The sequence below is a fragment of the Citrus clementina genome, unplaced genomic scaffold, assembly GCF_000493195.1.
Source record: "Citrus clementina cultivar Clemenules unplaced genomic scaffold, Citrus_clementina_v1.0 scaffold_4, whole genome shotgun sequence".
Classification (NCBI taxonomy): Eukaryota; Viridiplantae; Streptophyta; class Magnoliopsida; order Sapindales; family Rutaceae; genus Citrus; species Citrus x clementina.
In genome coordinates this window covers 567,608-582,392 of record NW_006262274.1, presented here as the reverse complement: position 1 = coordinate 582,392, position 14,785 = coordinate 567,608, and the positions used below count along the sequence as shown (strand labels likewise).

Sequence of the window (14,785 nt, the reverse complement as noted above, 5' to 3'; positions counted from 1 at the left end):
TAAATTATTCAATCGAAATTCAATTCAACAGTGGACTTTTTATTTGATTCAGTTCATTGTGGTAATTCAAGTCATTATCAGTTCAATTTTTTATTAAATCAAATCGTTATTTGACCATCGCTGGTCAGGAGACAAAGACATAACAATAATTGAATGAATAAATTGGAGAATATCATGCACAACAGAGGGATGATTAATTTAATTTAATCAGATGCTCATTTGTTTTGGGGGTCCGGCTATGGTAACCATACCATAATTGCTTTCAATCGTTGCATCTAGTTTATGGTAACAACTGTAGCTGAATCTAATAGTTAGATGTAATTGTGGTATGGTACTACGGTTGCACCGTAATTTTATCCTTGTTTTGGAGCCAAATTGAGACAGCAATCTTAGGGCCTGTTTTCAAACCTCTATTTTTATTCTTGCTTTATAAATACAATTGAAAAATACATTTGGTGGGCTAAACTCATAAATAGATTATAAAACAAAAAATTCGGATTCAGTTTCCCAGTTGTAAAGTTGAAAACGTGTTTAATGTGTTTTCAAATGAATTTACAGTTTACACTAAAGAACAAACTACATAACAAATCTCAAACATCTCTGGCTCGTATTCTCTTCGTCATCAGCTCCCAAAGTCCCCGATCTAAACTCTCCGCTCTCATTATCACTCTCTTCTTCCTCTTTCTCTAGATCTACAGCACATATCTCTCTCTCTAACTCGATCTGCCAGTCCGTTGTTGCTGCTGTCTTCAATTGGTATTTGCTCCAGCTACTTCCAGTCCATCGCTGCTGCTGCTGCTCTTCCAGTTCGTTGCATGTTGCGCTTTGTTTAATTATAGACATTCATCATTACGTAATGTAATTGAGCGATGCTTTGGTGTTTTAAAAGCGTGATTTTTAATTTTAAGGGACATGCATAATTATAGTTTATGTAAGCAACATCTAATTCCAATTGCATGTTGCGCTTTGCATAATTTTATTCGACGAGAAAATGCAAGTGATAGGTTATTTGGGGACTTTGATGTGCAAGATTTGGTTACCAACGATGAAGGAGACACTAGTAGGCCACTTACTAATATTGATTTATCTCCAACAAGTGTCGCAGAGATGAATGCTACAAGAGATGGAATTGCAGCTTTTATGTGGCATGATTACATATGTAATGCATAATGTGTATCATGTGTTTTTTTATAATTATTTTATTTAAATCATGTGTTGTAATATATATCTTAATTATATGGTGTAAAAACAATGACAATGTCAAACTTTTTTTTAATTAATGTTAATTCTTAAACTTTATTATCATGTAATTTTTTATATTAAATTTGATTAAATTATTTTGTTGTATTTGTGTGTATTAGCTAAATAATTATTTTATGACTATAAATATAATGTAAATGATTATTAAAAATTGTTTTTGAAAAAAACATTACCAAACGCATATTTTCTGTTTTTGTTATTTTCAACTGTGTCTATCAAACGCATATTACTGTTTTCAGTTTTAAAATATAAGATACAGAAAATGATACTAGACGCATATTTAAATTCAAAATACAGCAACTGCAAAACACCATTTTCATTTTCATTTTTATTTTCAAAAAATACAAATTAAAAAATAATACCAAACAAGTCCTAATGTTCTAAAAAGATTTCAAATTTCAAAACACCCGCAGTCTCTTCTGTGTTGTATAAATCTTAAGCCCAATTAAATTGCAGCCCACCCCAAATTGCAATCTTGTCTATGCTGCTCCTGTCATATTTTCAACGAATATCATTTCACGATGCAATTAGTTTTCAAATTTTCTCGTGCTGCATTTACTTTTCCAATACAAATGGGTCGTATTCCTCTATCCTGAGAAATGACCACAAGTAGGAGCTTTTACTAATTTAGAATGTGTTTGACATTGAAGTTGGATAATTGTAATTAGGGGTGGGAGCCAACTCGTTCAACCCGTGAAACCGACCCAACCCATATGATTTTTTACGGTTTAGGTTGAATTGATAAAACATACGGATTGGATTGAGTTGTTAAATTTTTCAACCCAACCAGTCAACCCATATATATATATATATGTAGTGTTTTGTATTAAATAAGATTTTAAATTTATGAACTTGTTTATTTCATTAATTATGTACTAATAATTTGATTGTTAAACTTTAAAATGTGGATTTGTTGTAAGAATTTTAATATTGTATTTTTTTATTTTTTTATTAATTTATTTATTTTTGCTCAATATTAAATTACACTATAAAAATGAGTTTTTTCAAAAGTCTAACTTAATCGACCCAACCCGCAGAACTGCGAGTTAGGTTGGGTTGAGATATATAATAGGTTGGGTCGGGTTGAATTTTGTCAACCCGTTCTATATGCGGGTTGGGTTGGGTTGTTTATCAACCTGACCCGTGTCCACCTTTAGCTGTAACTTTTAAACTACATTATTAAAGTGTTTAATAAATACTATCAACTGTAGTTTAGAAGTTATATTGATATGATTTTTCAGTTATACGATGGAAAATCTATTATATTTTTGTCAAAATTTCTTTTTAAAATTTATATTTATTACGTATTATTAACTTTTATTTTATAATTATAGATTTTTTTTTTCACAACAGTTGTGGCTTAAAAATTACAGTACTTCACTCCCAAAGAAAACCTTACTTGCTCTCCTTATCAAATTCAAAAAGATTTTGACACATAATTTTGGAACTCTAATTTTCTGACTTCCAATTCACTCGTGAATACCAAAACCGTAAGGGGACTGAATTTGAATGAGGTTCTTCCGGAATTAATTAAACCAATTTTTTTTTAATTTCTCATCTTAAAGTTATTTAGGCATCGATCATGTTTTTCATATTAATCAAAAGTAGGCAAAAAACTAAAGCAAAAGATAAAGACGAGTACACTTGTCATGTTTCTAAACAATCCACCAATGGCAATTGCTAAATAACCCCCCCCCCCCAAAACCCAAATTAAAAAAAAAAGACCACATTATCCAATGAAATTAACCCTAGCTACGCTTTAGTTTGTCTTTTTAATTTTAAAAACTTTACTTTAAAAAACCAAATAACAACAAAAGTTTTGATTATAAAATTAAATAAACATTTATAACCATAATATAAGTCATACAAAAAAAAACAACTTACTCAAAGAACTTTTATCTTAGTATTATTATTATTATTTGTTATTTGATATCTTTAGTTTTTTTTTTTTTTTTTGGGAAAAAATCTGGAGTAGTTTGCTGATCAACAAGCATGCGGTTCTTGCATTGGATCAATCAATCTTATAGGTATTCAACAATAACCAAGTAAATTTTCAAGGACATCATCTAGTTCTATATAAAACATTTAGATTAATCAAAATCTCACATAATGCCGGCCTTAAAGCATTAAAGTTTAATTAATTTGACATAAACTATGTATTCTTTGTTAATCTGAATCACCATACTTGATGTTGTACACATAGCACTACTTTACAGTATTTGTAGCGTGCCTAACCTTGAATGGTTTCTAATTGTGAAATAATCAAATAACGCTGTACAACAAGATTAGTTGAAATAAATTGTACATATATATGGATTATAATATTAGCATGCGACAATGTATAAAATTTCTATTAAATTAAGGGAGGGTAACTTACGGCCCTCTCACTATAACAATATCACTAATAAGACTAGATACTGTTGCTGTGAGAGGCGCGAGTTACGTTCAGCATTAAATCAATTCTCAACTTCAGCCCTCAAATTTATGATGCTTTGCTTTAGCTTTTTCCCGCTTCCTGTACGGTGTATTTATTTTGAGCAACGAGCAGTCCAGTCCGCGCACAAAAATACAACTACAATAAAAATATTAAAAGCGAAAGTGGAAAACCCTTCCCGCTAAGCAAAAAGCCCAATTTGTACGCCAACACACATTCTCTCTGGTCTTCATTCACACACCGTGTGCTCAAATCAATGCGACTATAGACTGTCGTTGACTCGATTTTACACTCCTTCTGCGCTCGAGATTCGTGAAGGCTTTCAATTGTGTTATTACATCCGGTAACGTTAAATATTTACAATTTCGGATGATTTTATTTATTTTTGGTTGATCTGGTTTCTTTCTTGATTATTTCTTTTGTGGGTTTGCTTCTGAATGTAATTTTGGGATTTGGGTTTGCGTGAAGTTCCACATTTTGTTTGATTTTGAGCGGTAGAGTTTGTGGTTTTTGTATGATGTTTTGATTAATCTTAACTGGGTCTTTGTAAATTTTAATTGAGAATTGTGAATTAGCAAGCTTTACCAGAAATTCTCGTTTCTGAATTCTGACTTGTTTAACTGCCTACTCCAACTTCTTTCAGTGAATAAAAATGGGCTCTTATAATGTGTTGGAGCCCATTCTTAAGGATATACTTGGCATGCTCAATCCTTTACGGGAGGATTGGGAGACACGAATGAAAGTCATCAGTGATTTAAGAGAAGTTGTTGAATCTGTGGAAAGTTTGAGAGGTAATTGTGTGTTTCATGTTTGCGTTTATTTGTTATACAATGTTCAGAGAATATGAATATTATGGTGCATTTCTTTTAGCTAAAATCCTTTATGTATGAATTACTTAAATTTCTTATCGTGGATGTTCAAATTATTTTCAGCTGTGATGGGGCTACAGTTCTTATGATTGTTGATAAATCCATAGAATTTCCAGTGATTTACCTCAGTCAAAGGAGTTTTGCCACCAAGGTTGATTTTGGGACACGTTCTGTAGGTTTTATAACGAAATGAATCTTTTACACTATTTTCTGCCCCTATATGCCTTGATTTATTTCCTAGGAGGGTAGAGAAGGGTGGGTTTTCTTTTTCTACCCCCATCTTTGTTGAGTCATTATAAAATTGTACTTCCTTTTTACATGATTTATTTATTTTTATTAGAAGTTTCTATGATTAGCATTATAAATGCAGTGTTTAATTGGTACAAATAGGTGCAACTGTGGAGCCATTTGGATCGTTTGTGTCAAATCTCTTCTCACGCTGGGGAGACCTGGATATCTCCATTGAGTTATCCAATGGTTCGTGCATCTCATCTACTGGAAAGAAGTTGAAACAAAGTTTACTAGGAGATTTACTGAGAGCTTTGAGGCAAAAAGGTCTTTTTGTTTTCTGTTATCTCCCTTGCACACATATTTTAAGAACAATCCATCCTGTACATCCATGTACTTTTTTGCACTTTCCTCGTTTTTATGCTTTTTATTGCATGTAACACCGTCTTGTCGCTAATGAAACAATATCTTTTAATTGAAAAAGGCAATACTGCATTAGCAGCAAGGAGCGTGACACCAGTGTTCGCATCATTTTTCCATTTATTCTTTCATGTGGAGAAGAGGGGTGGCTTTATGTTGCTTCTCTTTATGGCTTAGTTCTATCTTATAAGAATACCTCCTTAATTGTGTACTGACAGCTCTGAGCTGCAGGTGGATACCGCAGGTTGCAGTTTGTCGCTCATGCAAGAGTTCCCATTTTAAAATTTGAGACCATCCACCAGAACATCTCATGTGATATTTCAATTGATAACCTGTGTGGTCAAATCAAATCAAAATTCTTGTTTTGGATCAGTCAGATAGATGGACGTTTTCGTGATATGGTTCTATTGGTACGTTCTTAGGGTGCAGCAACAGTTGCTGCATTGGGCGGCGCTGATCTTCTGTCTCATCTATACCTTCTTGCTTATGTAGGTCAAGGAATGGGCCAAAGCTCATGACATCAATAATCCTAAGACTGGGACATTCAACTCATACTCTCTCAGCTTGCTCGTTCTCTTCCATTTTCAGGTGATGATTACTATCTTTATGTCTGATATCAATAGAAAGAATTTTTAAATCCAGGGGGTTTTCTGTTTAAGCTCTTCCATGCTATACATCTTTGTAAAATGTTTTATGTGGATTTTTTTTGCTGGAGGAACCATGATTGGTTATAACCAGAACTTCCATTTTCTTTCTTTTCTTTCCTTTTTTATTTTTTACCTTCTCTGGCAGACATGTGTACCTGCCATTTTACCTCCCCTAAAAGATATATATCCGGGAAATCTTGTTGATGATCTTAAAGGTACGTTCCGTCTTTATGTACTTATTTGAAATCTAAGCTAAAGCTTCTGATCGATCACTTCTCTCTTTGTTGGTTACAAAAGTAATCCTTAGAAGGTTATTCAGGTTTAAGGAACTAAAGATTCATCTGCTAAAAGGGGAAATGATGATTTAAGGTTTATAATACTTATGTCTATATGCTCAGGCTAAAATGCATATTTTCATATTACATTTCATGGTTACAATAGCTACATTTTGTTAGAAACAGCATTTGCAAACAAGCATAGTCTCCAGGCCTTTTTAGCATATTTGCATCCAACCACAGCATGAAAGCCATCCTGAGAATATATTTGAAATTTAAAAAAAAAGAAGAAATGATTGTGAAATACTGAATGTACTATTTCAAGGGATTCATTGCTAATAGGAATGATTCTTCCTATGTTCTTCATGCAGGAGTGAGGGCTAATGTAGAGAGACAAATTGCCGAAATATGTGCCTTTAACATAGCCAGGTTTAGCTCTGACAAATACAGAAAAATCAATCGAAGTTCCTTAGCCCATCTTTTTGTTTCTTTTCTTGAAAAGGTATTCATTCCTGTCATGTTCTTTCTTTTGATCTTTGCGGGTAATGCTAAGTGCTCACTGGATGAGTCGAGGATGTTATTGTATTCTTTAATGTTTCTATGATTTTGCAGTTTTCTGGGTTGAGTTTGAAGTCTTCCGAGCTAGGTATCTGCCCCTTCACAGGTCAATGGGAGCACATCAGAAGTAATACGAGATGGCTGCCCAATAATCACCCATTATTTGTAAACTCTCCCTTTCCTTTTCGATTGCTTCTTATCTTCTGTCTTCCCTTAACGATAATCACAACTCTCCCTTCTTACTGATTTAGTTATTTGCTGATTCTAATGGTTGGTTAGATTGAGGATCCTTTTGAGCAGCCAGAAAATAGTGCTCGAGCTGTAAGTGAAAAAAATTTGGCAAAGATATCCAATGCCTTTGAGATGACCCACTTCAGGCTCACCTCAACGAATCAGACTCGTTATGCTCTCCTTTCCTCATTAGCCAGGCCATACATATTACAGTTCTTTGGAGAATCACCGGTTAGGTACGCGAACTACAACAATGGGCACCGCAGAGCTCGCCCTCAGAGTCACAAGTCAGTGAATTCACCGTTGCAAGCTCAACATCAATCTCACAATGCAAGGAGAGAAAATCGTCCCAACCGACCCATGTCCCAACAGTCTGTGCAACAACATCAAAGCCAACCCGTGCGTCAGAATAACGGCCAAGTCCAGCGAATATGGAGGCCGAAATCCGATGGATCGCAACAGCCAAGTCCAGCAAATTTGGAGGCTGAAATCTGATAAATAGATGGCTTTTGCTGACGGTTTTTGCTGCATAAACACTTGTTAAACGCCTGTATTTGACATCCACAGGGAGAGATGAAAGTTTATTGAGACAAGGGCAGTGTATGCTCTGGACATGAAATTTAAGTTACATATGAAATTAGTATGTGCGTGTAAGCACGCGAGTGAAATTTTTTCTGGCAGGGGTAAAGTACTTGGAAAACCTAGCTTGGTGTGTTTTGTTTCTAGCAAGTCCAGCAGCGGTGAACATTCGCATTATGGCCCATAAACTCTTAACAAATGTAAGGCTTTTCACGAGTTTTCGCAGTATTTTGACATGAAATGGTGTTGTTGCTCACAGCAAGAAGAAGAGTAATTTCTCTGTACTGAAAACAAAAATGGAAATTAAATTTCACCGGATCCAATTAAGTTACAGCTGACTGCAACTTACTCCTCTTACGTGAATAATAATACAGGGGTAAGATTTGCATAATTTTTGTGAGAGAAATAAATTACGGTTTATTATAACTGAGCATTTGCCAATTTTAACAATTAAGTTGTTTATTTTTATCCACGTCAATAATAAAATCCTTTTAATACAGATTTTTTTTATTATTATAGACGTGTGTGAGTATAAATAAATGTACTACTTACATTATTATTTTCAACAATAGATCAACGAATGAAGAAAGATCATGGAATCACCGCCAAAAACCTCACTCACCCACACCACACTCCAAGGCAACGCTAACGATCCTTGAACAGCTCGCAATCACATGGCTTGGCCATCGTAATTGTAATTGCGAAACACCGTGCAATCTCTGCTGAGATCTATCGAACGAACAATGAAGAATCCGCTCTCGAACACGGATCTCTTCAAGCTCTCGGCTTTGCTCTTCGTCTCCTTTACGTTCTTCTACCTCGGAAAGCGTTGGTCCGATGGCAACCAACGGATCCTCTTCTTCTCCTCCTACACTTCATCACGCACCTCCCAACAGAACGGCTACGTTTCGCACTCCGCCAACCTCAACAAATCCTTCGACATTTCCTCTCTCATTTCGCAAAACCAGTCGCTAGCCTCACCGTATATAGTTCCCTCTCCTGCTACCGTCGATCCTCTTCCTCCGCCTCCTCCGCCGGAGAGATTTGGGATTGTGAATGAGGACGGAACGATGTCCGATGACTTTGAGATCGGAGAGTACGATCCGGATTTGGTGGAAACGGAGTGGAATGGGGACAGGAACGGGACGGAGGCGACCAAGAGCTTTAAGATTACAAGGTATGAGATGTGTCCGGGGAGTATGAGGGAGTATATACCTTGTTTGGATAATGTGGAGGCGATTAAGCAGTTGAAGTCGACCGACAAAGGGGAGAGATTTGAGCGACACTGTCCTCTAAACGGTACCGGATTGAATTGCTTAGTCCCTGCACCTAAAGGTTATAAGACGCCCATTCCCTGGCCCAGAAGTCGTAATGAGGTATTAAATTTGAAAATCGAAACTTTCTAGTGATTAATTACTTAATAATCGATCAATTAGAATGGGAAATTTAACTGCCTGCTTTACTTTAACATCTTCTCAAATTTTCCTTAATGTATGATTCTAGATATATAAATATCAAGTAAATTGTTTTGAATTTTCTGGATATGGTAGCCCTTGTAAGCATGGATAAATATGCACTTATATCAGATTGCAGATAAATTTTAAGAATATTTATACAAAAGCTAAATTTGGTGATTGGTATTTGAGATCTGGTTTGTTGATTACCTAATCTGTTTGCGTGGAGGTTGCTTAATTGGAATGCCACTTTTTGTAGGTATGGTACAACAATGTTCCCCATTCGCGACTAGTTGAAGATAAGGGGGGTCAAAACTGGATTTCTAAACAGAAGGATAAGTTTAAGTTTCCCGGAGGTGGTACACAGTTTATACATGGGGCAGATCAATACTTGGATCAGATTGCTAAGGTATTGAACTTTGAAATTTCATTTTTCTTGAGGAAAAATTACTGATTGGCTTAGTATATTGCTTGTTGAATTTCATTTTCTCATCTTTTATTTGTAGATGGTCCCTGATATTACTTGGGGTCATCATATCAGAGTTGTCATGGACGTCGGATGTGGCGTGGCAAGTTTTGGTGCCTATCTGTTGCCACGAAATGTGATAACTATGTCCATAGCTCCAAAAGATGTTCATGAGAACCAAATTCAATTTGCTCTTGAGCGTGGAGTGCCTGCAATGGTAGCAGCATTTGCAACCCGTCGATTACCGTATCCAAGTCAAGCTTTTGACTTGATACATTGTTCAAGATGTAGAATCAACTGGACTCGTGATGGTATGCATTTCCTTATGAACTTTTTTTTTTTTCCCCTAGTCATTAATTACCTTAGAACCGCTGCTTTCCTTTTGGCATAAAAATTCCCATTGGGCCATGTGAAGGTTGCTGGCAGCTTAACTATTGAATTCATGGTGAAACTGTTGATTTAGAATGTTGTTTTATCTTGTTTTTCTGTTAAGAACTTAAGAGAATGCCCCCCGACATTTAACCTTTGGTATGTACCGGTAAAAGTGTCTCTGTTGTGTCAAGTTCTTCATTTTTTTGACCCCACATGAGAAGGTTATTTGTTTCTTTTTATTTTTTGTTTTGTTTGTTTGCATGATGAAATTATGTTTCTTCTATAGATTGTATAACTAAGTTATTTGTACTTTATTACTGTGATATTTGTACTTATGCCATATCTTCTGATTCTACTTTGTGGTGAAGATGGGATTTTGCTTCTTGAGGTCAATCGGATGCTTCGAGCAGGAGGATATTTTGCTTGGGCGGCACAGCCAGTTTACAAACATGAAGAAGCCCAAGAGGAACACTGGAAAGGTTATCACCATTTGAAATCTCAATTTGTATTAAAATTGCTGGCCTGTTCTGGTGAATGAATAACTCAATAGGGTATTGCAAGCTCCAAAAGTTTTATGTTCACTGTTGTAATCTTTGCTTTCTTAAGGGACTGGAATCACCTTAATTCATAAGTTGTTCAGATGAAGCGTCGGTCATAGTCTCAGACGCTAAATTTTTCTTGCCCAATCTGGCTGCCAAGAAATTGGCAAGCCAAACTAAACAACCATCTGTCACTTTTCACTTTCTACAATCTGCAGTTTGTTTCCAAAGTTGAGCACTTTTGAGGAGTTGGAGATTAGGAAGAGTGTGAGTAATGTTTCTAAGTGTTATGCTAAATATCTTTTATTAGAAAAGAATATGCCGTGTGTCTTTTTCCTTACTAATGTTTTGTTGCCATAATCAGTTTTGCCAAGGTCAAACTCTGAAGCTTTTGCATTAGTTGGCCTGAGCACATAATTGTCCATACTATGAATACCAGTAATAGACAATTATCCAGGTGTTTGGAGTACCTAATTGTGTTTTCTCTTTTATTATTTTCAGAGATGCTTGATCTAACCACTCGGCTTTGCTGGGAGCTTGTGAAGAAGGAGGGATATATTGCAATATGGAAGAAGCCTACTAACAACAGCTGTTATCTAAACCGCGAGGCTGGAACCATACCCCCATTATGTGACCCAGATGACAATCCAGATAATGTTTGGTATACATGCTATTCTACTTTTTTGTTAATGTGAAGATGTGTGATAATCATCTCCTGTAATGAATGCCTGTACTTCTTCATGTTCCTTTCATGGTAGCTGGCAACCTGAAATAAACTTAATATGGATAGTGGATATTATGTTTAGTGTTGAACCTTATTTGTATAAACTAAATCTCAGAAACAATTCTTCTGTATCACCAAGTTGGCCTTCATTAGGACATTTTCTAAAGGTTATTCTGGTCTTTTTCTGCATCTAGCTGAAGAGTTGTCCTTTAGCAGTTTTTGCAATCAATTTGCTTTCATATTTGTTTTGAGGTCTTTCGTGTTATCTGTTAACAGAATTCTTTGCATGATTATTTAGGTATGTTGATCTGAAGGCATGCATCACTAGGCTTCCTGAGAATGGATATGGAGCTAATGTTTCCCTGTGGCCTGAGCGTTTGCGAACTTCACCTGATAGACTTCAGAGCATACAGCTTGATGCCTTTATTGCTAGGAAAGAACTTTTCAAGGCTGAATCAAAGTACTGGAATGAGATAATAGAAAGCTATGTTCGTGCTTTACATTGGAAGAAAATGAAGTTGAGAAATGTATTGGACATGAGAGCTGGCTTTGGAGGGTACTATTTTTGTCTCATTCTGGACACTAAAGAAAAATTTTCTTAGAAATGTTCAAAATTTTATTGTTTATTTTCTATTTTGGCAGATTTGCAGCAGCATTAATTGAGCAAAAATTTGATTGCTGGGTTATGAATGTGGTTCCAGTTAGTGGGTTCAATACCTTGCCTGTTATTTACGACCGCGGACTAATAGGAGTTATGCATGATTGGTAATATTCTTGATTCTTCCTTGAAACTAACTGATTATAATTGATCAGATTGTGTGATAGTTAGACAATACATTACAGTGGGCATGTATTCTCTCAAAATGCTTGGACCCTCACCTCAGCCATCTCCTCCATAAGACAAGTTCTTGACATGATGAGTTTTTTCTGGTTTTTGGTGGAATGCATGTCTTGTATCTGTTTCAACGCTATTTCATCATATGCATTTATATAATTGGATTGAGATCGTGAAGCTATCAGTGGTTGACCTTGATAATAACAAATTTCAGTATACATGAATTATATGATGTTTTTCAGGTGCGAACCATTTGATACGTATCCAAGAACCTATGATCTATTGCATGCAGCTGGCCTTTTCTCTGTTGAGAGGAAAAGGTACACCACTCCTGATTTAAGAATTACCTAAGTATGGTGCATTCTTCGTTATATGGATTAATAAGGAGTTGCATTTCCTTACTAGAAGTTTCGGTGTAATTCGGGAATTTGATTCTAGTTTTAGTTTGGTGGTTTTCTTACCTGATTTATCTCTTCATACCAGATGTAATATGTCTACTATCATGCTTGAGATGGACCGGATGCTCAGACCTGATGGGCATGTATATATTCGTGACTCAATTGATGTCATGGATGAACTTCAAGAGATTGGGAAAGCTATGGGTTGGCATGTGACATTGCGTGAGACAGCCGAGGGACCTCATGCAAGTTACCGGATCTTGACGGCCGATAAGCGCCTTCTGCATGCTTAGAGCAATTGGATTCTCTTCCAGACTTCCATCTGTTTTTGGGGAGACTGTAAAATTAAAATTAACAACATGGAGTCGTGTCTCTCCAATACCAAGATAAGAGAGCGAAGATGCTCTACCAAAAATTTATTGCACAGACGAAGAGATTGAAAAAAAGAGAGAATTGTTTCATTTGTGTATTTATATAGTGACATCTGATCCATTTTAGATTACGTCTTGTTTACTAATTATTTGGTAGGTGTAGACTTTGATATAATGAGAGATTGGGCAAGTGTTCGTGTAATTTAGCTGTAAAACACCAAGCTTGTAGATGCAAGGTTCTTAAATTGTTATGTTTGTAATATTTTTTTTCCTCACCTGTATTGATCGAGAATTACGCCTGAAGCTCAATTCTTGGCCCCCTCTCAGAACAAATATTTTTGGAAAATGGCACTTGGACCCAAATATTTTTGGGAAAGACATGTGCTGACTGGTAGGACGGCGTGTATAAGTTTTTCTTATAATTTTTAGACGGGTGGGGAACCTATTAAATTATTTATTAAATTTTTTTAATTAAATTTTTTATTGGAAAAATATAATTTTTATTGCTTTTTTTTGGTTAAAATTTAATAATCTACTTATTTCATAATTTTTGGTAAAAATAGTAAATTTTTAAAAGTTGTTTATTTCATTTTCTTTAAAAGTTGCTTAATTTTATAATTTTCTTTATTTTAATTGTAACTTTTAAAAGTAGGTAGAAAATTATTTTTTATAAACAACTTATTAAATAAGTCACTATTCTTTTTTAAAGTTTTTATTTTAACCTTAATATTTTAATAATTTTGACAACATTGCAATATTGCACAATTATGTGAGGCCTGCACAATGTGATCTTAATTTTGACGACATGGAAAATAATCCTAATTCAATCTTTAATAGATGAATAAAAAAAGATAATGACACTCAATAAGAGTGTCACAATATTGATGGCTATGAATCACAAGAACCAAAGATTTTGAGAAATATTATTACAACAAGTATAATATGAATGCAATGTATATTGTTTTTCATTTTATTTGAATTATGTATTAATATGAGTTTTTATCATATTATATGTAGCAAATTATGAAGTTTATTGGATTTTATTTACTTGAGCTTTTTTTTCACTTTATGTAATTTTATGTGTTTTTAAAAGAAAAAAAGGCATGTTTGAATAATTTATTAAACATTTTCTAAAAAATAAAAAAGTAATTTAAACTTATATATATTTTTATAATACTTTCATAATAATATTTACCAAATGCACATACTCTACTTATCAAACTCACAACAATCACAACAACACAATTTACGGAACATTAAATTACTTTTTTAATTAACAACTTATTTCATCTGTACATAATAAATAGCTTATTTAATCAACCACTGCAATCCCAAACTGACCATTTGTTCTCTCTCTCTCTCTCTCTCTCTCTCTTCATCTCCTTTCCTTATCAATATTTATCATGATATATAAGTAAATATTACATTTATGTAAACAAAAGAAATTGTTCAAAAATTAACAAATTGAACCATATTGTAATATAAACAAAATGAAAGGATCAATACCCATCATGTAAATATATATATATATATAAAAGTTTTTGTTCCACTTTTAATCTATTAATTTTTTTTAAATAAATCACAAAAGCACAAACTCTAAATGATAATAACAAGTCAGTATTGTTAATGTTATAGTGAAGAGTGAGAAAAAAGATAAATTTGATTAGGCGAGAAAGAATGAAAAAAGAAATATTGAATGAGAGAAACTAGTTTAGGTATTGACTATTATTATAGTAAAAAGAGAAATTAGTTGATTAATATTAATTTTGTAATTTTAGATAAATTAGTTAATTGACATTAATTTTGTGATGTTTGAGAATTAATGAATTAAAAGATAAAAACTTGTTTAGTCCCTATATTTTGAGGTTAGTGCATGGTTAATCCTTATATTTTTAAAGGTACCTTAAACCATCTCTTATATTAAATTATTGACACTCTTACCATTACGTTTGGACTTGTTTTTGCAATACGACCCTCTTACAATAATTTTTTTTACATTAATAAAAGAAAAAAAATTAAATTATCAATTTATCCCAAAAAAATAAAATAGAAACAAAAAGAATATATATTAATTTGTATAGGTAACTATGTTGAGAAGTTAATATATCAATTTTTTTATTAATAT

At 34.0% G+C, this 14,785-nt stretch overlaps 2 protein-coding genes across 3 annotated transcripts; both read left to right on the top strand.

Annotated features, from left to right (window-relative positions):
- Positions 1-3,823: 3,823 nt before the first annotated feature.
- LOC18043433 (protein HESO1) lies at positions 3,824-7,870 on the top strand. Of its 2 annotated transcripts, none has more exons than XM_006435557.2 (9): positions 3,824-4,037; positions 4,338-4,485; positions 4,954-5,118; positions 5,443-5,621; positions 5,704-5,799; positions 6,004-6,073; positions 6,505-6,635; positions 6,746-6,856; positions 6,971-7,870. In XM_006435557.2, the coding sequence occupies exons 2-9, from the start codon at positions 4,347-4,349 to the stop codon at positions 7,415-7,417; spliced, it is 1,338 nt and encodes a 445-aa protein (XP_006435620.1). In that variant the 5' UTR covers positions 3,824-4,037; positions 4,338-4,346; the 3' UTR covers positions 7,418-7,870. The 2 variants fall into 2 exon arrangements, with proteins under 2 accessions (XP_006435620.1, XP_024042561.1); XM_024186793.1 differs by having other exon boundaries at positions 4,328-4,485.
- Positions 7,871-8,062: 192 nt separating this feature from the next.
- Positions 8,063-13,036, top strand: LOC18043432 (probable methyltransferase PMT11). The gene is made up of 9 exons (XM_006435556.2): positions 8,063-8,877; positions 9,215-9,364; positions 9,462-9,732; positions 10,162-10,272; positions 10,834-10,993; positions 11,355-11,612; positions 11,699-11,821; positions 12,134-12,211; positions 12,375-13,036. The coding sequence occupies exons 1-9, from the start codon at positions 8,245-8,247 to the stop codon at positions 12,580-12,582; spliced, it is 1,992 nt and encodes a 663-aa protein (XP_006435619.1). The 5' UTR covers positions 8,063-8,244; the 3' UTR covers positions 12,583-13,036.
- Positions 13,037-14,785: the final 1,749 nt, after the last annotated feature.

Bases quoted from the DNA above. Each gene is read 5' to 3' on its own strand.
- LOC18043433 (XM_006435557.2), top strand. From the start codon at position 4,347: ATGGGCTCTTATAATGTGTTGGAGCCCATTCTTAAGGATATACTTGGC. The intron at 5,800-6,003 runs GTGATGATTACT...CTTCTCTGGCAG, and splicing joins TCGTTCTCTTCCATTTTCAG to ACATGTGTACCTGCCATTTT. The intron at 6,857-6,970 runs GTAAACTCTCCC...ATGGTTGGTTAG, and splicing joins CCAATAATCACCCATTATTT to ATTGAGGATCCTTTTGAGCA.
- LOC18043432 (XM_006435556.2), top strand. From the start codon at position 8,245: ATGAAGAATCCGCTCTCGAACACGGATCTCTTCAAGCTCTCGGCTTTG. The intron at 10,273-10,833 runs GTTATCACCATT...TATTATTTTCAG, and splicing joins CCAAGAGGAACACTGGAAAG to AGATGCTTGATCTAACCACT. The intron at 11,613-11,698 runs GTACTATTTTTG...CTATTTTGGCAG, and splicing joins ATGAGAGCTGGCTTTGGAGG to ATTTGCAGCAGCATTAATTG.